This window comes from Loxodonta africana, chromosome 5, assembly GCF_030014295.1.
Source record: "Loxodonta africana isolate mLoxAfr1 chromosome 5, mLoxAfr1.hap2, whole genome shotgun sequence".
Lineage (NCBI taxonomy): Eukaryota > Metazoa > Chordata > Mammalia > Proboscidea > Elephantidae > Loxodonta > Loxodonta africana.
Genome location: NC_087346.1, coordinates 70,564,150 through 70,587,518, shown reverse-complemented (window position 1 = coordinate 70,587,518; position 23,369 = coordinate 70,564,150). Strand labels below are relative to the sequence as shown.

Genomic DNA, 23,369 nt, shown 5'->3' with positions numbered 1-23,369 from the left:
ATAGGTTGAGCTATGGAAGCAAAGAAATTCCACAGGTTGAAGAACTATACCTAGAAAGAACTTCAGTGTGGTTACTGGCACATGAAACTATCTGGAAGCAAACAGTCAGATCATACTACATGTTCAATGGAATAGTATTAAAACACAACAAAAAATGGACAAGCCTGGCTTACAACATTCCTCAGTTGATCAAGTTCTAAGGCATTACCCAAAGAGGGCATACTCTGCAACATACAGCTAACTTGTAAAAGGAAAGCAAAGCTTGAGCCCACAGAATAAAATGGGCAATGGAGATCTTCAGAGAGCAAAACCAGGGACTAACCAAAGAATTTATTCCACTACCAGGGCACTGTTGTTGTTAGGTGCCATCAAGTTGATTTCGACTCATAGCAACGCCGTATGACAGAGTAGAGCTGCTGGGTAGGGTTTTCTAGGCTGTAATCTTTATGGTAACAGGTTAGTATTCTACCACTGCTATGGACCAGTAACTACCATGTTTCTCATTCAGTAACTGTGGTTATCCTCTTCCTACCCCACTATTGTATTATATTGTGTTGTATGTGTGTGGGCATGGGGCAGACAGCTTTTTTTTTTTTTTAGTGTACAAGTCTCTAGACCATGAAAAAGTCATAACACAACTTCATAGAAAGGATTGTGCATCACCAGATATCCTAGATTTTAAGCTGGATATAGAAACCGAATAGGAAATTGAGCATCTTTCCTTAGTCAGGGAGAATAAGGATGTTCTGCTGTGAGAAGGATATACACAGATACTTGTCAGAGGGAAGATTGTGGTAGAGACTGCAGATTGTCCATCCAAATTCACTCATTCTTTCCTTCTTGGGCACAAGGCTGCCCAATTGGAAGCTAAATTTCCAGTTTTACTGTTGCTTGGCATAGTGATGTGACTAAATTCTTGCCAACAGAATGTGACCTGAATTGGTATGTGCAGTCTCCCCATTACTTGCTTAAAAGGAAATCCTTGTTTCGGTCAAGCAATGCATTGCATTGGGCAAATCTGCTGCAAGAGACCTGTTTAAAGGGTTAAAAAGCAAAGATGTCACCTTGAGGACTAAGGTGCGCCTAACCCAATCCGTGGTACTTTTCAGTCGCCTCATACGCGTGTGAAAACTGGACAATGAATAAGGAAGTCTGATGAAGGATTGATGCCTTTGAATTATGGTGTTGGCAAAGAATATTGCATATACCATGGACTGACAGAAGAACAAATAAATCTGTCTTGGAGGAAGTACTATCAGAATGCTCCTTAAAAAGGAGGATGGCAAGACTTGGTCTTATGTACTTTAGACATGTTATTAGGAGGGACCAGTCCCTGGAGAAAGACATCATATTCGGTAAAGTAAAGGGTCAGCGAAAAATACGAAGACCCTCGACAAAATGCACTGACACACTGGCTACAATAATGGGCTCAAACAGCAGCGATTCTGAGGATGGCGCAAGACTGGGCAGTGTTCTGGTATACATAGGTCGGTATGAGTCGAATTGACTCCAGGGCGCCTAACAGCAACAAAAGTAGCAGTCTGCGATGAATTTTAAACAAAAATAACTCGTTCTTTACCAGAAGTGGTTTAAGAATCGCTGCCTTAAAGACCAAGGAACAGTAAATCACAGATACAAAGACACAGAATTTAGCGATGCGGGCACTCGGTGAGTTGCACAAGCGGCACACTCCTTTGGAGTTCATCAGCCAATCCGAAGTCGAGGAGGACGGCGTCGCCCGGGTCTGTGGGCGAGGCCTGGGCGGGTCCCTACCGTGAGGCTTGGAGTTTCGCTTTACTCAACTCTGAGGGCTAAGCTAGCGCAGGCTGCCGCACGCATTCACTTCCGGCGCTCTGGCCGACTCGCGCGCTACTCTGTGGCCTCTCGGGTTCCCTCTAGCTGCATTCTGGAGGACCGCGCTCGGTTTCTTTTTGGCGGCGGGAGGCCCCGCAGCCGCGGCTGAGCTGGAGGAAAGATGGCGGCAGCGGTGCGGCAGGATTTGGCCCAGCTCATGAATTCGAGTGGCTCTCATAAAGATCTGGCGGGCAAGTGAGTGTTTCCCAGGGGCACGGGAGTAGAGGTGGCAAGGGAAGCCACACGACTTGTTGTCCTTGTACTGACGGCGGCTCTTGAGTGTCAGGCTAGGAGCCGGCCTGAAGACCGAGGGGGCGGGCCTGAGGTCGGTTAGAGAGGCAAATGTTGGGAGCAGCAGAAAGCTGGAGGGGACCTTGTGCAGGAGCCCTCGGGGCCGTAGTCCTGGGGTGATTGTCAATTTATTCAGTCCTTGATAGCACCGTTACAGGCCTCTTGGAATCCTGGAAGCCTGGTCTGCAGAACGGTTACTTCCAAGGCCTTCTCAGCCTCTTCTTTTCGCTGGCCGGCCTCTCACACCGAATTCTGGCTTCTCTTTGGAACTCCCCCCACCCCCCCTTTTTTTTTAAATTGAGGAAAATTCGTATTTTGGAGCCTTGCTTAAGAATTTCTCGGGGAAATAGCTTCTTCGGGTTGACTGAGGCTGAGGAGGTATGGCCGCTATCATGTCGCCCAAAATCACTCGGAACATCTGTGAGTTCTTGTATTTTTGGTGCTCTCTCTGCCACCAGCTCTGAAGAAGAGGGAATATATTTCTGTCACATAGGCGGAGTGCCCTCATAACGTGGGTCTGGATGTCTAGTGTAGTGATATTTGCGGGAATCTGGATTGTTAGAATTCTGTCGGAATTTGTGTAGAAGGCTTTGGTCCACTCCAAGTTAGAATATAAAAATTGTGACAGGTGTTTGCCCCTCACTGCCCTACAGTCAGTTGTTAAACAGTATACATATATCTACTCATTCCCTGTTTCCCTTGTGGATTTCACAGTACTGCTCTTCTGTAATAAACACGCATTCTGTAAGAAGTATGCCTCTCAAGTTGACCCTAAAATTTACATCCTGACAACTGAGATCACTTCGATTTATATTAATGATATACACCTGCCCTAACCTGGATATTGAGATCTTTTTTATGTACCTAGTCTGTGCTGCCTTTCCTCTGGTGGTAAATACCTGCTTTTATCAGTAGAAACTTAGCTGTGTATCTTGGGCTTAACTACTTTGTGCCCCTATTTTCCCATCAGGGAAATGGAGATAATTATAGGACTTATTCATAGGATTGTTGGAGGATAAAGTGAGTGTGTGTGTATCACTTAAAATCAGTACCTGACAGAAAGCGCCATAAGATTAGTACTATTGTTAATTAAGCAATCAGTACATACATACTGACTTACTCTGTAGGTTGGAAATATGTTGAATATTGTCTTCATGGCTCAATCCTTTTCGAACGTAATTTTTATAGATTCAGATAAAAGTAAAACTAGCTTATATTTTTCTCCATGCTTGCTTGGTTTTTATTTTGTTGAAGAAAAATATGTGCACTAGTTATCAAAAGAGATACTGCTTTTCAAGAATTTGCAGATTTCTTGAATTAAGCATTTACTTCCAAAGCTTTGAAATGGAGGTAACAACAGTACTGATCTCATTAGGGTACTTCAGTTATTTATTGCTTTGTAGCAAGCCAAAATGTACTAGTATAAGGCAACTATTTAATATTTCTCAGGATTCTGTGGGCTGAATAAGTGTTCTGGTCTCTGCTGGACTCATATAGATGCAGTCAGTTGGCAGCTCAGCTGGGGCTTGGAGGGTCTAAAATGGACTGATATCTGGCTGTTGACTGGGTCATTGTGTATGTGTCTCTCTCTTTTCTTCTTCTCCTCTTTACATGTTCTGTCCTTTAGTGATTTAACTGAGACTTTCTTACACGGCCAAGGTAGCATTCCTAGAGGATGAGTGGGAGCTGCAAGATCTTAAGGCTAGCCTTGGAAGTTTTACATCAGTTCTCCAGTAGTGGTCAAAGTAAGTCACAAGACCAGCCTAGATTCAAGAGGAGGAGAAATGGAGTCTGCCTCTTCTGGTAGGAGCAGCAGGGTTACTTTGCAAAAGAGCATGAACAGAAGGAGACGTTTTGAAGGCCATTACTGTAACAATTTACCATGTGGGGTTATTGTGCAGATTAAATAAAATAATGCATATAGAGCTTTTAGCCCTTTCGTTGTTGTTATTTGCTGCCAGTCACATAAGTGCTTGGTAACTGGTAGTGCACTGCTAGCTAGCAACTCCTTCAGAGTTTCTTTATTTTCAGCAGGTACATATTCTGTCCACCTTCCAGCAGGAATGAAATGTCTTCCTATTTGAGCAAGAATGTGTCAAGATCTTTATCTTTGTAACAGAACAGTTTTGTGGGATACATGCTTTATGAGAGAAACACTTTTGAAATAGAACAGTTGTTTTAGGGTTTATGCTAGGAGCTAGACAGCAAAGGATTCTGTATTAGTGAATAATAGAGTAAGTTGGTTTTCTACTTCTCTGCTGGGTTCAATAATTCATTGCAGTGGCTGTATAGAACTCACAGACCATACTTAAATTAATGGGGCTTGTTAGGGAAGTGACATGTTACAGTTCAGGATCAGGATAAACTTAGAGGTAACAGGAGCATTGCTCCAGCCGGGCCCTGTTTGGCTTCTTTTTGGCTGTGCCTGCAGGCAGGCCTCTGGCCATCTCCAGTGTTACGCTGTCTGTCTCCTGGGGCTAGGAGGTTCTCAGTGCAGGGACCCAGTTCCAAAGGACATGCTCTGCTCCTAGCTCTTCATCTTGATGGTAGTGAGGTCCCCCTCAACCTCTGGGATTGGTTCTTTTTAAGCCTAGAGGGATGACAAAACTGACCAATCCCCTTGGTGAGTGGCAGGCACCTTATTTGCATATGAAGCCAATCCCAGCAAGAGTTTTACATACCTTATTTGCATAGCTCCACCCAGTCATTTTGGGGGAGTTATAAGACCATGGCCAGAAAGGCCGTACAAAAAGAGAAACTCATTGCCCTGCAGAAAGAATTTGAGTATTTTTAAAAGGGAGTTATATTAGGTTGAACCATATGAATATTAGGATTTTTTCCATAGTTCAACCTAATAGAATATAGAAAACTTATTTACCTAAGGTAATACACTAATGTTGTTTAGAAAAGTAGAATTCATAGATAAGATTAAGTATGGTTTCCAAAAACCAAACCCAGTGCTGTTGAATCAATTCTGACTCATAGTGACCCTATAGGACAGAATAGAACTGCCACCCAGAGTTTTCCAAGGAGTGCATGGCAGATTTGAACTGCCGACCCTTTGGTTAGCAGCCGTAGCACTTAACCACTACGCCACCAGGGTTTCCTAAGTATGGTTTATTCACCCTTTTTTTCCCCCTAAATTTTATTGTGGTCAAATATACATAACATAAAATTTGCAATTTTAAACATTTTTAAGTGTACAATTCAGTGGCATTAATTAAATTCACAATGTTTTCATTTATTTACCTTTTGATGATTATCTTATTATTTTTTTAAACCATAGTTTTCTAGAATTAACTTTCATGACTTTTTTTTTTTTGTTTTAATGGTAGGGAATTTTGTCATTGCTGCAGCCTCAGATTCAGATTCACTTCTCTCTTGGTAGGCTGCTTTAGTTGGTAGAAAGCAAATTGCCTACTATTGCTTAAAGAGGCACACTTCATTTATAGCTTATGGTAGCCACTAGGGAACCCTGGTGGCACAGTGATTTAAGAGCCCGGCTGCTAACCAAAAGGTCAGCAGCTCGAATCTACCAGCTGCTCCTTAGAAACCCTATGGAGTGGTTCTGCTCTGTCCTAAGGGGTCACTGTGAGTTGGAATCTACTCGATGGCAGTGGGTTTGGTTTGGTAGCTACTAGGAAATGATCTCTGATCCTCTTACTTACTTTGAAACGTGCAAGCAGAGTCTCTGCAGAGCACAGGCTGGCCATCAAGTGAACCCTGTGGAAAACCCCACTCTTCAGGCTTAATTTAATTTTCCTGCTTCCCTATTCTCCCAGATTGCTAAGGACAAGTAACCAAGATTAATTATTAGCCCTACGCAAGTGCTTTACCTGAAGAGGAATGGGATAGTAGAAAACCAGAATTCTTTACATAGCAGTCCTCTTATGTAGGAAGCTCTAGCCACTTTAGAAGGAGAGATCTGTTATCTTTATTAATTTTTAATAAATTGGAGTCAGCGAGGAATGGGACTGGTGGTGGAGCTAGTGTTTGGAAACCAATATATTTCCACTGGGGAGAAGATGGTAGCTGGAAATTAGCTCCAGTGTGTGTCTTTTTTTCACTCTTTGCCATACTTCTGGAAGTATCTGTAAGACATAGAGAAGCTAGAGGCATGTAATATTCTCCGGCCACTTTTCCTTTTCCACTTGGAATATTCTTACCTCAGGAGAATTGCTGGGTGAAAAAAGGCTGTAAAGTTTTTAAAGGCTTGTGCAGTGCAATGAATTGCTTAATATGGCCTTTTTAGCCATAGTATTTGTAACTCCCACCAAGTGACTGGGTGGGACTATGCAATTGAGGTGTTCGTGGCCCACCACTGGGATTGGATAGCTATCTAATAATGTAAATAAGGTGCATGGCACCCTTGTGGGGGTGGGTCCATGCCAACGAGGTATTTGGAACCCTATCAAGGGGATTGGCCAGTTTTGCCATCCTGCTAGGCTTAAAATGAGCCATTCCAGAAGTGGGAAGAGAGGATCTCAACACCACCAAGAAGGAAGAGCCAGGGGTGGAGTATGTCCTTTGAACCCAGAACCTTATGTTGAGAACCTCCTAGATCCAGAAGGCAGAGAGAAGAGCTGTAACACAGAAGACAGCAAGAGATGGCATCATGAGATGGCAGGAATCAGGAGATCAGCACCAGACAGCTGTGGTGGGGCTTCCTGGCACACAGAGTGTGAAAATCGAGTGCCTTCAGGTTTGCGGCTTAGTGGTAGAGTGGGATGCCTTGGGGCACTTATTGGCAGAGCCAAAAGACTGTTGTAACACTTGCTTGAGCAGGACAGAGGCCGGGCCGAGGGGCCAGAAAGAGGTGTGCCTGAGGGCACAGCTGAGAACATGCTGTCCTGATTGAAGAAGTGTATCCTGAGCATTCTTGAACCTGAATTATAACCTGTTCCTGCCCCAGTAAACTCCATAATCGTGAGTGTGGTATGTGAGTCTTGTGTGGCCATTGTAGCAAATTATTGAACACGGTAAAGAATTAGAGAGTGCCATCGGAGGGATGGTTGGTGTCAGAATTGGTAAAAAAGATTGGAGATTGGAGGCATGCCTGATCTCTACCACTTAAGAATCATCTTTGGGCTGTTGCTGATGATTCTCTCCTTCCTTGTGAAGTTAGAGGAAGTCAGATGCACCCACCACACCACTTTTGTAGCTTGGTACGTATTGCCGTATTGCATGTCTTGTGTCATCACACTGTAGCCAGTATCAAGTCTTATTTAAAAAGGAAGAAAAAAAGCTTTGTCATTATGGAAGGCAATGAATAAATAAACAAGGATATCTTATTCCTAAATAAATAATTTTTAAAACTAAATTACTCCTTCCTGTGGTATAGGAGTAGAGTTCCTTGAGAAAAGAACTTTGTTTAAACAATAAACATTGAAGTATGAAAATAAACTGTTTTCTGTAGTTACTATAGGAAATCAAATATATTGTGCTATTAGCAAACTGGTAGGAAATTCCACTAGCTTTTAAAAAGTAGAGGTAACTGAAAATAGGTAATGTACTTTGGTGAAGCATGAAGAAATAAAATACTAAGATGGTTGATTATTTGCGTATTTATTAAAATTCTTAAGGTTTACATTTAGATCTGACCGGTTAAGATAATATAGATATAAGAAAACATAGGTAGGTCAGGATGATGTCATATAATGTATGTGTAGAAGTTTCTGGTAATTTCTTGTAGTTATCATCGGCTGAATCATTGCTCCTGAATAGAATCTTAAAATACTTGAAAGAGCCTTTCGAAGCCTGCCTTAAAACATCAGGAGAGGAGAAGAGCCTTGAGAGGGAGGATTTGTGTAGATAGCTGTAGTGATAGCCTGTCTATTTACCTGGTGAAAACCTACTTGGTTCTTCAGAACTTCAGTTCAGATATTTGTTTTTCCAGAAAGCCTTCTCTGAATAACCTCCAGTACACACCCACCAACACAAGACCTGATTAGTTTGTACTTCTCAGGCCAATGATGGCCTGTATTTACCTCTGTCATAGCACTTAATTGTTAACTTGTCACCTCCAACTAGAATGTGATCTCTCTGAGGACAGGTACTGACTAGGTCATGGATAATAGGTCTTTGATGAGTTAATCTTATGAAAATATAACCTTTTTTTTCCTTTATCTTTCAGTTCTAGGGTATGGAGGGTACCAAGAGGAGGGAGGCCCTTAGAGTCTTGACAAGACTCTGTTATCCTGGAGAAAAGAGAGTGATAGATTCCTCTTAGCTGCCTTTGAATATCAGAAAAGCTGTTTTGTAGAAAAGGAAATAGACTCTTCTCTGTTCCACACAGAAAGATTTTGGATTGTTGTTGTTGTTGATAGGTGCCATCAGGTTGGTTCCAACTTATAGCAACCCTGTGTACAACAGAACGAAACACTGCCCACTCCTGTGCCATCCTCACAATTGGTGGAACGTTTGAGCTCATTGTTGCAGCCACTGTGTCAATCCATCCCATTGAGGGTCTTCCTCTTTTTTGATGACCCTCTACTTTAGCAAGCATGATGTCCTCTAGGGGCTAGTCCCTCCTGATAATGTGTCCAAAGTACATGAGACAAGGTGTCACCACTTGTGTTTCTAAAGAGCATTTTGGCTGTACTTCTTTCAAGACAGATTTGTTCATTCTTCTGGCAGTCCATGGTGTATTTAATATTCTTCACCAACACCATAATCCAAAAGCATCAATTCGTCTTCAGCCTTCCTTATTCATTGTCCCGCTTTCGCATGTATATGAGGCAGTTGAAAATACCATGGCTTGGGTCAGGTGCACCTTAGTCCTCAAAGTGACATCTTTGCTTTTTAACACTTTAAACAGGTCTTTTGCAGCAGATTTGCTCAGTGCAGTGCATCGCTTGATTTCTTGACTGCTGCTTCCATGGATGTTGATTGTGGGTGCAAGTAAAATGAAATCCTTGACAACTTCAATATTTTCTCTTTGTATCCTGATGTTGCTTATTGGTCCAGTTGTGAGGATTTTTGTTTTCTTTGTTTTGAGGTGTAAGCCATACTAAAGGCTGTAATCTTTGGCCTTCATCAGTAAGTGCTTCAAGTTCTCTTTGCTTTTAGCAAACAAGGTTGTGACATCTGTATATTACAGCTTGTCTTCCTCCAACCCTGATGCCATGTTTTTCTTCATATAGTTCAGCTTCTCAGATAATTTGCTCAGCTTACAGATTGAATAAGTATGGTGAAAGGATACAAACCTGATGCACACCTTTCCTGATTTTAAAACACGCAGTATCCCCTTGTTCTGTTTGAACGACTACTTCTTGGTCTATGTACAGTTTCCTCATGAACACAATTAGCTGTTCGGGAATTCTCATTCTTTGCAGTGTTATCCATAACTTGTTAGGAACCACACAGTTGAATACCTTTGCATAGTCAATAAAACATAGGTAAACATCTTATATTCTCTGGGTTAGACATTCTCATAATAGAGTGGAATGTTGTTAGGTGTTGGTGAATTGGTTCCCACTCACAGGAACCCCATGTGACAGAATAGAACTGCTCCATAGGGTTTTCTTGCCTGTAATGTTTATGGAAGCAGATCACCAGGTCTTTCTCCTGCATAGCTGCTGGTTAAGCTATAGCAGTTAAACCGCTGCTACACCATAGATCCTTAATAGAGTGAAAATAGAGCTGTCCAAAAACTGAATGGGCTGTTGATTAGGTATGGAGCTCCATCTCTTTGCTCATTAGTCAAGTAGATGGTTACCAGTTAGAGATGTTATAACAGGGATTCCTCTCTTTAATAGGAGGCTAGACCATATAACCTCAAAAAGCCATTGTAACTGAAATTCTCTGATTCTCTGTTAACCCTGCAAGCAACAGTTTTAGTGGTTTCTGTCTCTCGAGTACGGGTAGATAGCATAATGTAACATAAATTACATTTAAAAATCCTAAGCAGGTAGATAATATTATTTCCACTGCATATGAGAAAACTGAAGTGCAGAAGTGAAATACCTTGCCCTTAGGTCACCCAACTAGTGGCAAGCCAAAATACAGCATGTGTGTGCTTGAATTAGAGCCTTAAACTCTAAACAAATATACCTTTTTGGCCTTAGATTATTTTCTCCAAACTGAACTACATTTCAGATAGTAATTTTTTTGCCTAGAATGTCTGTCTTCCCCCATTCTTTCCTACTTTCCCCAAATTGACATATTTACCATGCTTAAAGGTCAACTTCATTTGGAAATTATTTCTCTCCTACACATTATAGTAGTATTTACCTGCTTTTAAGATTTTCACTGTCTTTAATTTTCTGCAGCTTCATTAAGATGTATCTTTTTTTTTTTTAACTTATCTGTATCAGTTAGTTTTTTTGCTGTGAAACAAACCACCCCAAAACATGTTGTTAGGTGCTCTTGAGTTGATTCTGACTCATAGTAACTTCATATGACAGAGTAGAATTGCCCCATGAGGTTTTCTTGGCTATAATCTTTACAGCCTGTGAAGCCACTGGGTGGGTTTGAGCTGCCAACTTTTCGGTTAGCAGCTGAGTGCTTAACTGTTGTGCCACCAGGGCTCCTTTAAAACAACAGTCATTTATTTACCTCAAAATTATGTTGGTTGGCAGTTTGGTCTGGGATCAGCAGGATGGTTTTTCTCTACTACACATGGTTTTGGCTTCGTGTGGGCTCCCATATGTGTCCATAGTCAGCTCTGATTCTGTGGGTTGGTTGGTTGTGGGCTGGGGCTGTGAAAATGACTGGCCTACATAGCCCGTTATCCAGCAGGTTCGCCTGGGCTTGTTCATGTGGCAGCAGCAGGGTTCCAAGAGACAGAGAAGAAGCATACAAGTGCTGTTGAGGTCTAGGCTTAGGACTGGTACTTCACTTTCACTGCTTCCTGTTGGTCAAATCAAGCCCAGATTCAGGGCGTAGGGAAATAAACTATTTTTTTTTTGTACTTTAGATGGTTTACAGAACAAATTAGTTTCTCATTAAACAATGCACATACTGTTTTGTGAAATTGGTTGCCGGCCTTGCGTTATGTCAGCACTCTCCGCTTCATGATCTTGAGTTCCCCGTTACCATCTTTCCTGTCCCCTCCTGCCTTCTTGTCCTTGCCCCTGGGCTCATTTTGTTTTATGGGCCTGTCTAATCTTTGGCTGAAGGGTGAACCTCAGGAGTGACTTCAGTACTGAGTTAAAAGGTTGTCTGGGGACCATACTCCCAAGTTTTCTCTAGTCTTTGTCAGGCCAGTAAATCTGGTATTTTTTTTTTTTGTGAGTTAAAATTTTGTCCTACATTTTTCTCCTGCTTTGTCTGGGACCCTCGATTGTGATCACTGTCAGAGTAGTCAGTGGTAGTAGCCGGCTACCATCTAGTTGTGCTGGACTCAGTCTGGTGGAGGCTGTGGTAGTCGTGGTCCGTTAGTCCTTTGGACTAATCTTTCCCTTGTGTCTTGGTTTTCTTCATTCTCCCTTACTCCAGACAGGGTGGGACCGGCAAAGTATTTTAGATGGCCGCGCAAGCTTTTAAGACCCCAGACGCTACTCACCGAAGTATAAATTCTACTTCTTGATTTGAGGAGCTACAAAGTCACATTGCAAAGGGATGTAGATATAGGGAATGAAAAAATGGTTCATTTTTTGTAAATAGCCTACCACATTTTCCTAGTTGAGCTTCACTGGAATGCTTGAATCAATGGATTGGATTCCTTCATCTGTGCTGAGAAGTTATCTTCAGACGTTACCTCTGTCTCATTCTATTTTCTATTCTACAACTCCAGTTTTAGGCCCTGTTACTGTCTCCTCTGTGTCTCTTACCTCTTTCCTGAACTTTCTATTTCAATGCTTTATTCTCTATAGGTTTTTTGGACCTATTTTCTAGTTTACATTTTTTTTTAATTTTAATTTTGGTGACAGTATATATAACAAAATATATGCCCTTTCAACAGTTTTTACATACATAGTTCATTGACAGTGGTTATATACTTCATATTGTGTCATTATTTTTCTGTCCATATTATTTTTAGTACCCTTAACTTAGACTCTCTGTCCCTTAAGTTTCCATCTGTGTTTTAGAGTTACCATTGTCCGTTTAATCTCAGATATTTTTTTGAAAGAGTGCAGTGCTCAAGGTGACCATTCCTTATTAAATGAAGTAAATTGTCGTTTAGTTTAAAGATGACATTATGCGTTAGTTTCTGTTCAAGACTCAGAAGTTGTTTCCAGGCAGTACATTCATGGGTTCCTCCAGTCTCAGTGTATCCAGTAAGTCTGGTTTCCAAATAGAATTTGAAGTTCTGTTACACATTTTTTCCTTCTTGATCAAAATCCAGCTGTTGGGTCCTTGAGCAAAACATTCAGTAATGTTTTCCACTTCTTCTGGTCTCATGACAAAGGAGGTTGTAATTCTTGAAGGCAATTAGACCTGCAGTCTATTTGCTTCTTAGAGGCTGTGGTCTATTGAATAGAGACCAATTGTTGTATGTTGGGTGGCTGCTCACAAGCTTTTAAGACCCTCTTCCCCAGGCACTACTCACTGAACTAGGAGGTAGAGCAGATAGTTCATCATTTCTGTAACTGTGTCTAATCTGCTGTTGGAGCTGTGGTGGTGCAGTGGTTAAGAGCCTAGCTGCTGTCTTATTTATCCAGTGCTGCTATAGCAGAAATACCACAAATGGATGGCTTTAACAAAGAGAAATTTATTCTCTCACAGTCTAGGAGGCTAGAAGTCTGATTTCAGGGTACCAGCTACAGGGAAAGCCTTTCTGTTTCTATCGGCTCTGGGGGAAGTCCTTGTCATCAATCTTCCCTGGTCGAGGAGCTTCTCAGTGCAGGGTCCCTGGGTCCAAAGGATGTGCTATTCTCCTAGCTCTTGTTTCTTGATTGTATGAGGTCCCCATGTCACTCTGCTTGCATCTCTCTTTTATATTTCAAAAGAGATTGGGTCAAGACACAATCCAGTCTTGTAGATTGAGTCCTGCCTCATTAGCATAACTGTCTCTAATCCCACCTCATCAACATCCTAGAGATAGGTTTTATAACACATAGGAAAATCACCAGATGACGAAATGGTGGACAATCACACAATACTGGGAGTCATGGCCTAGCCAAATTGACGCACATTTTTGGCGGACACAACTCAATCCATGACAGCTGCTAACCAAAAGGCTGGCAGTTTGAATCCACCAGCCACTTCTTGGAAACCCTATGTGGGCAGTTCTACTCTGTCCTATAGGGTCACTGTAAGTCGGAATCAGCTTGACAGCGATGGGTTAATCTGCTTTTAAAAACTCTACTGAGTTTTTAAGTTTGGTTTTATTAATTTTTAGTTTTATAATTTTTTTTCCCCCAAAATGCTACTTTTCAGTTCCTTGCTGAAACTTTAAAACTTGTCTTTATCGCCATGAATATGTAAATATAATTGTGTTACAGTCTGTTTGTGATAACTCCAGTATCTGGAGTCTCTCTGTTTTTGTCAGCTTTTGCTTTTGTTGATTCTAGCTCATACTGTCACATGCCTTCTAATCTTTGTTGAGAAAATTATTTGAAAATGTGTATTTAGGAACAATTGGATACTCAGAATGTTATCTTTCGGAGAAGATTTTTATTTCCATCTGCCAGGCACTTGAGGGTGCTAGCAGCCTAGGGTTATGGCTTCAGAACTTTTAAATTTACGTAGACGATCCTTGGATTGTAACCCTACTTCCAAAGTGCTAGTGTTTCCTCCCTGGCAAGCAAGAAACTTGGATCCTCATTCTAATAGCTTTCAGTTGGCCAGAAATTGCAGCTTGCCTCTCAGTGTTTCCGGCCAATTGGCAGAGTGCCCCAGGGCAGAGCCTACTCCCTCCTCCCCACCAGAAGTGCCAGTCTACCTCCCAGCTGTCTTTCCAAGTCAGCAAATGCCCTCAGACACAGCTGTGATTTAAAACCTTCGTGCTTTTATTCTCTTTTTCTTGTTAGGATGTTATGCTATTTAAATTTTTATTTTTGTTACATTTCTTTCAGCTCTTTATGTTGTTTTTGGAGGGACAGTTGGTCCAATCATCTAGTTCACCATTACTGTAAGTGGACTAACACCATTCATTCTGATCCTAAATAGTGACTGTGGTATGTCTTCTAAAGTATGTTGTACTTACCTCCATATTCCCTTCAGGTGCTGATATTAGGAATCAACATACTAAACTTTGGTTCATATATAGCTGATGGTCCTTTTCGAAGTAGACATGTTCTATAAAGTCACTGTGAACAATGAATTAATGAATACTGAGCCGATAGCACAGGGTTTTTACAGGAGCCATTGTTTCGAGAGGAAATACAGGGTTAGGTTTCTGTGAGCCTCATAAAATTTTCATCAACCGATCAATATATAACCTTGTTTTACGTGTGTTTTGTTTAAAAACACCTTTTAAAATATGTATTGCTGATTCATTAAGGTCAGATTCATGGCCAATAGCACCATAACTCATACCTGAACAAAGCTTATCTAATACACAATTTTCTCCGTAAAACACATCACAGCCTTACTGTGCTTAGAAACGCTAGATAGCACTTCAGCATTATGCTTCGGAGACATTTAAAGTGTTGAAATCACCAACAAAAGTCCCAAAAATGTGGCACTAAGTAGACTGAGAAAAAGACATTTGTTTATAGTATGAGCATTAAAACCAGAAGGCAGCATATCGCCTTGTTTGATCTCAGCTGGAAACATGGGTCTCAGATGACTCAGATTTTTGCTGCTCTGTCCATATCTGCCAATGACCACAAAAGCATCTCGAGTATCGATTTTGGGGTTAGAAATAAATTTTAACAAATAGGCATTCATTTGCAAGATGGAATCCACAAATAATGAGGCTCAAGTGTGTGTAGTAGGTGCTCAATAAACATTTGATGATAAAGCATGGGACAGATGCAAGGTGCCTTAATGTTAATTGATAAGAAATGAATTGTGTCCCCCCAAAACATGTATGGGGGTCCTGACCCTTGTACCTGTGGATGTAATCCTGTTTGGAAATTGGGCTTTTTGTTATGTTAATGAGCTCATAACAGTGTAGGGTGGATCCTAAACCTGATCACTTCTGAGTTTTAAAAAGACCAGCATAGACACAGAGGCACACACAGGGGAAGACAGACCCCATGTGAGAATGGTCTGTAAGCTGAGGAACACCAAGAAACCAAGGAACAAGCTACTGAGAAAGAAGGAATAGACACAGCTGAGACCCTCATTTGGACTTTTTAGCCTCCAGAACTGTGAGAAAATAACCTTCTGTTCTCGAAAGCCACCCACTTGTGGTATTTGTGTTATGGCAGCAGTAGGTAACTAAGACATTAATGATGTTTATCTTCCTCTAATGTAAGGAAAAAAATATTTGGTCCTTGTCATGTTCTCCACATAAATCACTGGTCCATCTTTTCCATTGAATGTTTATCAATTGCTCATTAAAAAGCTATTATTATCCGTGAACCCTTCTTTGACCAGTCTAACCCATTTTGGTCTAAGCCTTCTCTCAATTAATATATTATCTCTTCACTTTTGATACCTTCTGTGTTGTTTGGTTTTGCAATTTTTGTTCTTGACTTCTTGCAATTAATACTTGATATATTATTTAATTTTTTAAAAAAGCTTTCCCAGGTATACAGTCTTCAAAGGCCAAGGTCATTTTCAAATATTTTAGTATCATACACAGAACTTTATACAGCATTTTATAAAGCTTAACTGCTTAACATTTGGGGATGAATTTCTATGGCAATATTTATTAAATTACTATTTAAATTCCAGATTAAAATAAGCTTATTAGTCATACTGTTATTGTGAAAAAGTAAGTTCTTATTCTTAGATATTAGAATTTATACACTGGAGAAGGAATAAGGCAGCATCTAGTTCAAAACTACACTTTACTTTCTTCGTCTGTAAAGTTGAGTGTTTGAGGAGGCATTTCTAAGGCTCCTGCAAGGTATATAATTTGGTTAGTATAAAACTTTTATCATTTTTTAGGACTTTTTGTGTTCCCAGTACAGATTAGTTTATTTATACGTTATGCAATTGTTTGCTAAAACTTAGTTATCAACAAATTTATATGTGAGATACTGCATGTTTGAATATAATATTATTAGTTTGAAGTAATCTATGGGGATGTAAAGGTCCCTGGTGGTGCAAATGGTTTGTACTCAATGACCTGAAGGTTGGCAGTTTGAAGCCACCCAGCTATTCCACAGAAGAAAGGTCTGATGTCCTGCTTCCATGAAGATTACAGTCAAGGACATGATGGAACAGTTCTACTGTGTAACGCGTGGAGTCACCATGAGTTGGAATTGACTTGACAGCAAGGGGTTTATCCATAAGCCTTGATTTAATAAATATAGAAAATAAACTAATAATAAAAAAAAGAAATGATAATCCAGTGAGTGTATTAACTTTTCTGAAGGCACCTAGGGCAATAAAGAACATGTTTAGTTGCAGATTCAGGGAAAATGTTAATTTGTTTGTACGCATGTGTGTGTATGTGTAGAGAGAGGGAAATTCCGCATAAATATATTTCCAGATAACTGAATTTTATCCCTTTAAGAATCCCCAAATGTAGCAATTTTAAAAATATTTTTTAAAAAGCTTTAAAAATATTTCCTTGCTTTCTTAGAATTGTTTGCTCTTTGCTTTGAGTTTGTTATCTTTTCTGTTAGTATACCTGTTTTCTTAAAGTTAGTTTGAGTCACTGTGGTTTTGTGAAATCATGTAACCAAGGCTGTGAAAATTTTGTATGATTTGAGAATCAATAAGTGCTGAATGATAGCTTGAGGGTGTATCCTACAAAATGTAAGCCATAAAATTAAATGAGTTTGGGCCCTATTTGTGTATTTCTATTTCTTGAATATATTCTGGATGACTTTCTGAATAACTGTGATGTTATTAGGTTTGTAAAATGCATTTAAATAATGCTTTCAAAAAGTATTATGATTATGACAAACAGAAGGGATAAAGAATAGTATAGTAAACACTCATGTAGCTGCTGTTCAACTTAAGAAATAAAATGTTACTGATACTGTTGAATATTTGAGTGCTCATGATGTGCCAAGTACTGTTCTAGGCATTGTGTACATAGCAGTGAACAAAACAGACAAGAATTGCTGTCCTCATGGATTTACATTCTAGGGGAGAATTTGTCATTGTCTAATAATTGTTGTTCCTGTTTTAAGCATTCCTCTGTTCATTTTAGATGTTGATTTGAATCTTACGTGGGCATGGATATTAGGTAAAATAGGTTTCATTAGAATTGAATGCAAATAAAGAATTAATAGGCTCTGACGGCATGAAGGTTATTCCATCAGTGCGTTTGGCTTGGTGGTGTTTATTTAGTGTACACATTCAATTTCTAATGTTTAGCTTCACTGTCTAGTCCACATTATCTTATTGTTGGTGACCCTAGATTCATTAGATCCACAAGAGGGAAAGATTCTGGGTGACCTCAAATAATTTTCTTGTCTATAAAAATGGTGTGGTAGGGCGTCTGACCTCCTCTAACTCCTTGAAGGTAGAGAGTCACTTCAGCATCAGCCCAAGACGGATTCTTATGAGGTGAAAGTAAACATACCTTCACCCTCCAACCTTTTTACCAATTCTGACACCAGCCGTCCATCCAATGGCACTCTCTACTTCTCTGCTGTGTTTAATAATTTGTTGCAGTGACCACACAGAACTCACAGACAACACACATGATTATGGTGTTTATTGGAAACCCAGGTGGCATAGTGGTCAAGTGCTACGGCTGCTAACCAAAGAGTCGGCAGTTCAAATCCGCCAGGCTCTGCTTGGAAATTGTGGGGCAGTTCTACTCTGTCTTATAGGGCCGCTATGAGTTGGAATCGACTCGACGGCAATGGGTTTATGGTGTTTATTACGGAAGTAACAGGAACAGCTGTTCCTGTCAGGATCCGGAATGACTTGGGATAGTTCTTCAGTCAGGACAGATTTTGGCCATGCCTGCAGGCAGGCCTCTCCCTCAGCCCGTGGGCCCCTTCACCTGGCCTCTGCCCTGCTTGGGAAAGTGTTACAAAGCTCTTTAGCTCTGCCAGTAAGTGCCCAGAGGCACCCCACTCGCAGGGAAGTCTCCTGCCTGAAGGCATTCGGGTCTTTGATCCATGAATCAGCAAGCCTAGCTCCACAGACAAGTGCCTGGAGGTACCCCACTCTACCAGGAAGCCTCCTGCCCAAAGATTCTCAGCTATCTTGCTTCGTGGATCAGCATGCCCACACCCTGTTTTCCTGCCTTGCTTCCTGGACCTAGAAGCCCACCACGCTGTCTTGTGCTGTTCCCCAGGTTCTGCTGCTGCCGTTTCTCTGCTACTGCTTCTCACTGTCTCACACTGTTTCTGGTGTTACAGCTCTCTCTCTCTCTGTCTCCTGGGTCTAGGAGGTTCTCAGCGCAAGGACCCTGGGTCCAAAGGATATGCTTCACTCCTGAATCTTCGTTCTTGATGATAGTGAGGTCCCTCTTTTCCTGCCTCTGGGATGGCTCATTTTAAGCCCAGTGGGATGGCAAAACTGATCAATCCCCTTGTTAAGGTTCCATACACCTTATTTACATGACCTCACCTCCTCAAGTGTGCTGTGCAACTTATTTGCATTATTAGCAAGCTGTCCAATCCCCTTCATGTGTCGCGAGCACCTTATTTGCATAGTCCCTCCCCATCACTATATAGGGAGTTAACAAGACCATGCATAGCTTAAAGGGCCATATTAAGTAAATTACCTTACCGTAAGTATATTACAAAGAAAATCACAGACTAGAAGAATAGGCATGTTAGATTCAGTGACTTAGAGTTATAGATTTAGTATTTCTTGTGGGCTGGAAACAGAGAAAAAAAATCTGTGGTGTACTATAAAAAAACCACAAGCTAGAGCATGGTGAAAAATCAGGTTAAATAGAAATGAATAAACATACATGGACGTTAGCATTAGAAAATATAATGGCCCTCTGAACATTATTTTTATTTGGTATTATTTCAGATATCGTCAGATCCTGGAAAAAGCCATTCAGTTATCTGGGGTAGAACAACTTGAAGCTTTGAAAGCCTTTGTGGAAGCAAGTAAGTGAAATGGAAATTCCATGTTTGCTTTGTATTACTCAGCTAGGACTTTAAAGCTTGCTCAAGCCTTTTTTTTTTTTTTTTAATATCAAATTATCAGTGTTAAATAAACATTGAGATTTATTTATTTTAAAATAAAATATGTTTTAAGTTAGTTACATCTTTATTATTTTTTTCAGTGAATTATCTTTAGAGTTACTTTCCCAGTTAAAGTTTTGTATAGTTATTGATGGAGCCCTGGTTGCAGAGTGGTTAAAGCATTCAACTGCCAACCAAAAGATGAGTGGTTTGAAATGACCAGTGGCTCCGGGAGAGAAAGATGTGGCAGTCTGCTTTCGTACATATTTTACAGCCTTGAAAATCCTGTGGGGTCATTATGAGCTGGACTCAATTCGACAGCAGTGGGTTTTTTTTTTTATAGTTATCGATGACAGGCAGTCTAACAGAATAGTAAAAAGAATAGTCTCTCTGGTTTCATACCCTGGTTTGCTATTTTATTAGCTATGTGATCTTAGGGAAGTCATTTAACCTCTCTGTATCTCCTTTTCTCATCTACAAAATGTGGATAATGGTCCCTATCCTATAGGATTGTTAGGGGCTTACATGAGTTAATATATATAATAAAGTGGTTAGGATAGAACCTGGCATATAATAAGTGTTGTGTAAGCATTACCTATTTATTAATTTTAAGAACATTCTTTTTTAATTGGAGACTAGAAATTTCCAAAGGAGCCCTGGTGGCACAGTGGTGAAGTGCATGGCTGCTAACCTAAAGGTTGGCTATTTGAACCCACCTGCGGATCCATAGGAGAAAAGACCTGGCAATCTGCTCCTGTAAGGATTACAGCATAGTAAACCCTATGGGGCAGTTCTGCCCTGTCATATAGGGTCACTGTAAGTTGGAATCAACTAGACGGCACCCAAATACAACAACAGAAATTTCCATTCATCAGGACACAATCCCTCAACCCCAACTTCAAACACAGCTATATTGAAAATTACTCAGTGTTCAGGCTGGATTTTATACTGAGTTAACAATATTAATGACATTTGTTGGTGCTTTATAGTTTATAGAGTACTTTCACACCCATTATCCATCATATTTACTCCTTTTTAATAATACTGTGATTAGACAATACAAGTATAGGTATTCCTGTGTAATATTTTGTAAAATGAGTCTTAGAGTATTGTTACTTTTATTCAAGGACATTTAGCTAGTCAGGTGCAGATCCCAGACTGGAAGCTAGGTTTCCTGATTTATAGTTCTCATGTACTTGTGTTTCCCTAAGAAATACTAGTTTGTATAGTAATTTCTTTCCAACAGTTATAACTGCCTATTGGCACTTGTAGTGAAAATGTTTTCTCAAGCACATTCAGTATTATCCAGTAATGAATTCCAATTAATATTTTATCAACTGATTAGTTACTAGAAGTGTAAGTTATTACTTCAAAAAATTCATGGCTTGCAGTGTGAGAAGAACTGCTGATGCTCTCAGAAAAACTGTTAGGAACATTGCAGTGTAGTAGTAAAAAACGCTTTTTGTAAACTTTGAACTTTATATAAGCTTTGAATCCAATGAATCACCAAGAAAAGCAGTCCGCTGCTAAAATCATTAAATCAACCAGATAGTAAGTAAATAGTAAAATATAGTAAGTGCTGATCTAAGACTTAAATAATTTATCTAAGCAGTGGTTCACAGCATGATGCATTTTTAAAATTGTAATGATAGTGAAGATAATGACATTTGTTGAGTGCCGTGTGCCATATACTCTCTAAAGTGCTTTATGTGTACTGCATTTAAGCATCACAGCAACCTTATGTGATATCTACATTTTACAGATGAGGAAGCAAACACAGAGAAGTTGTTTCTTGTCTGAGGCCATAGAATTGAAGTGGTGGAAGAGTGTGTCTCTAGAGCTTGCATCCTTCATTGCTATACAATGATAGCAATTGTGTAAATATATAATAGTATTATATAATGACATAAAATGTATCTATACAGTGTCATAAAATAATGTCAATACATCTAGTGCAGAATTGAGTTCTTATTTGTTATTTTTGTTGGGTAAGTATAAGTGGCAGTAACTATCACTACTTTATTTAAATTTTGTGAAAAGTGTTTTACTGTGTACTTCCTTAACTCTTTTTTGGAGTTAGGAGAGAAGAAATACAGAAATTAAAATACGATGTTTTGGTACCTCTACTCTGTAGAAAAATAAAGATGAGAAAGGAAGAGTGTAAAATTCTCAACTGTTTAAACAGAACTTTTTTTCAACCATTTCTATTCCTTAGAAAGGTTATGATATTTTTACTGTTTTAGTGTAGTCATTATGTAATCAAATAATTCAGCCTAAGGAAAAATTGGTTCTGTAGTATAAAGTCAGGTGTATGGGTATCCTTGAATAATTTATTAAAACAAGGATGTATTAATATAGATTGTGTTTAATATTAATTTTAGGTAAAGATTGACTACTTAACGAAAATTTATAAAATTACTCATATTTTCTGGAGCCCTGGTGGCACAGTCATTAGGAGCTTGGCTGCTCACCAAAAGATTGGTAGTTTGAATCCACTGGCCGCTTCTTGGAAACCCTATGGGACAGTTTTACTCGTTCTTATAGGGTCACTATGAGTCAGATTCCACTTGATAGCAACAGGTTTGTTTTTGGTTTACTCATATTTTCTTGTCTCCTTTTTTTTTTGACCAAGTGGTAAATGAGAATGTCAGCCTCGTGATCTCTCGACAGTTGCTGACTGACTTCTGCACACATCTCCCTAACCTGCCAGACAGCACAGCCAAAGAAATCTATCATTTCACCTTGGAAAAGATCCAGCCTAGAGTAATTTCATTTGAGGAGCAGGTAAAGAGAAGGGAACAGTCCCAGTGTAATAAAACCTAGAGCAGTGGTATTTGAACTTGAGATAGCAGCAGTTATTTTTAGAGGTGTTATTAAATTCTTGAAGCCCTGGTGGTGCAATGGTTAAAGCACTTTGCTGTTAACCAGAAGGTCGGCGGCTCAAACTCACCAGCTGCTGCATAGGAGAAAGATGTGGCAATCTGCTTCTGTAGAGGTTATTGCCTTGGAAACGATTTGGGGCAGTTCTACTCTGTCCTGTAAGTTCACTCTGAGTTAGAATTGACACAGTAGCACTGGGTTTTTTAAATCCTTTAAGGAAAATATCATTCAGTTTTATTTTGACAAAATTGTGTACCAAATAACATTTTGCAGTGTAAAAAAAAAAAGTATTAGGATGTTGCAGCCCCAACTGACAGTTGCTCATATATTGCAATATGAACTTACAAACCAAATATACTTGATACAATTTTGAAAAACCAGAAAGACTGTTAATCAGGCTAAAACATAGAAAAACTCCGGTATTTTGTATATAATGATATAAAAGCAAAATTTAATGTTTAAACTAAAATATGCCATAATCCACATTATACTATTGTTATTTCAGTTCACTCTTTCGGTATTCTGTGAATGTAAAAATTCATTAAAAAAATGTGGGTGGTCTGGATAAGCCAGGTTAATATTTTGAATGAGAGCATTGTCACAAGAGTTATACTTACTTAGTTACTAATGTCAGTTGAAATAATTAAACATTTATACATATTATTCCAGGTTGCTTCAATAAGACAGCATCTTGCATCCATATATGAGAAAGAAGAAGATTGGAGAAATGCAGCCCAAGTGTTGGTGGGAATTCCTTTGGAAACAGGACAAAAGTATAGTAAATAGTAGATATTGGATGGATAAATAGAATTGTTTTTCTACATTTTTCTTACATTCTAGTGGGGAAAACAGCTAATGAACAGTGAATTTAATAAATAAAATTTGTAATATGTTAAAAGGCTATAAGTGCTATGGAGAAAAGAAAAGTGAGTAATGGAGCAAAGTGAGAGGCAGGTTGTATCATTAAACAGAGTGGTTGGGGTGCTCCTCATTGTTCTAGTGTTACCTTATAGACTTGAAGGAGGTAAGAAAGTATCTGTGCAGCTATTTGAAGGAAGAGTATCAGAGATAGAGGGTATGGCTAATGCAAGGGCCCTAAGGCAGGAGCATGCCCGATATGTTTGAAAAAGAATAAGGAGGTCAGTGTGTGTGGAATGGAATGAGCAAAGAGGAGAGAGGTAGGGGGTGTGATAGAGGAGCAGTGGGGACCAGATCATGTAGGTTATTATAAGC

General features: G+C 39.7%; 1 protein-coding gene across 3 annotated transcripts in view; it reads left to right on the top strand.

Moving 5' to 3' along the window:
* Nucleotides 1-1,838: 1,838 nt before the first annotated feature.
* COPS4 (COP9 signalosome subunit 4) overlaps nucleotides 1,839-23,369 on the top strand; it is a 49,109-nt gene continuing 27,578 nt past the window's right edge. The window contains exons 1-5 of one of the 3 annotated variants that reach the window (XM_064285650.1): nucleotides 1,997-2,049; nucleotides 14,106-14,161; nucleotides 19,099-19,178; nucleotides 21,889-22,040; nucleotides 22,806-22,909. In XM_064285650.1, the coding sequence (XP_064141720.1) occupies nucleotides 14,112-14,161; nucleotides 19,099-19,178; nucleotides 21,889-22,040; nucleotides 22,806-22,909 (386 nt within the window). In that variant the 5' untranslated portion in view covers nucleotides 1,997-2,049; nucleotides 14,106-14,111. Of the gene's footprint in view, nucleotides 2,050-14,105; nucleotides 14,162-19,098; nucleotides 19,179-21,888; nucleotides 22,041-22,805; nucleotides 22,910-23,369 lie in introns of all 3 variants that reach the window. The other 2 variants (XM_010594094.3, XM_003414112.4) reach the window with 2 other exon arrangements.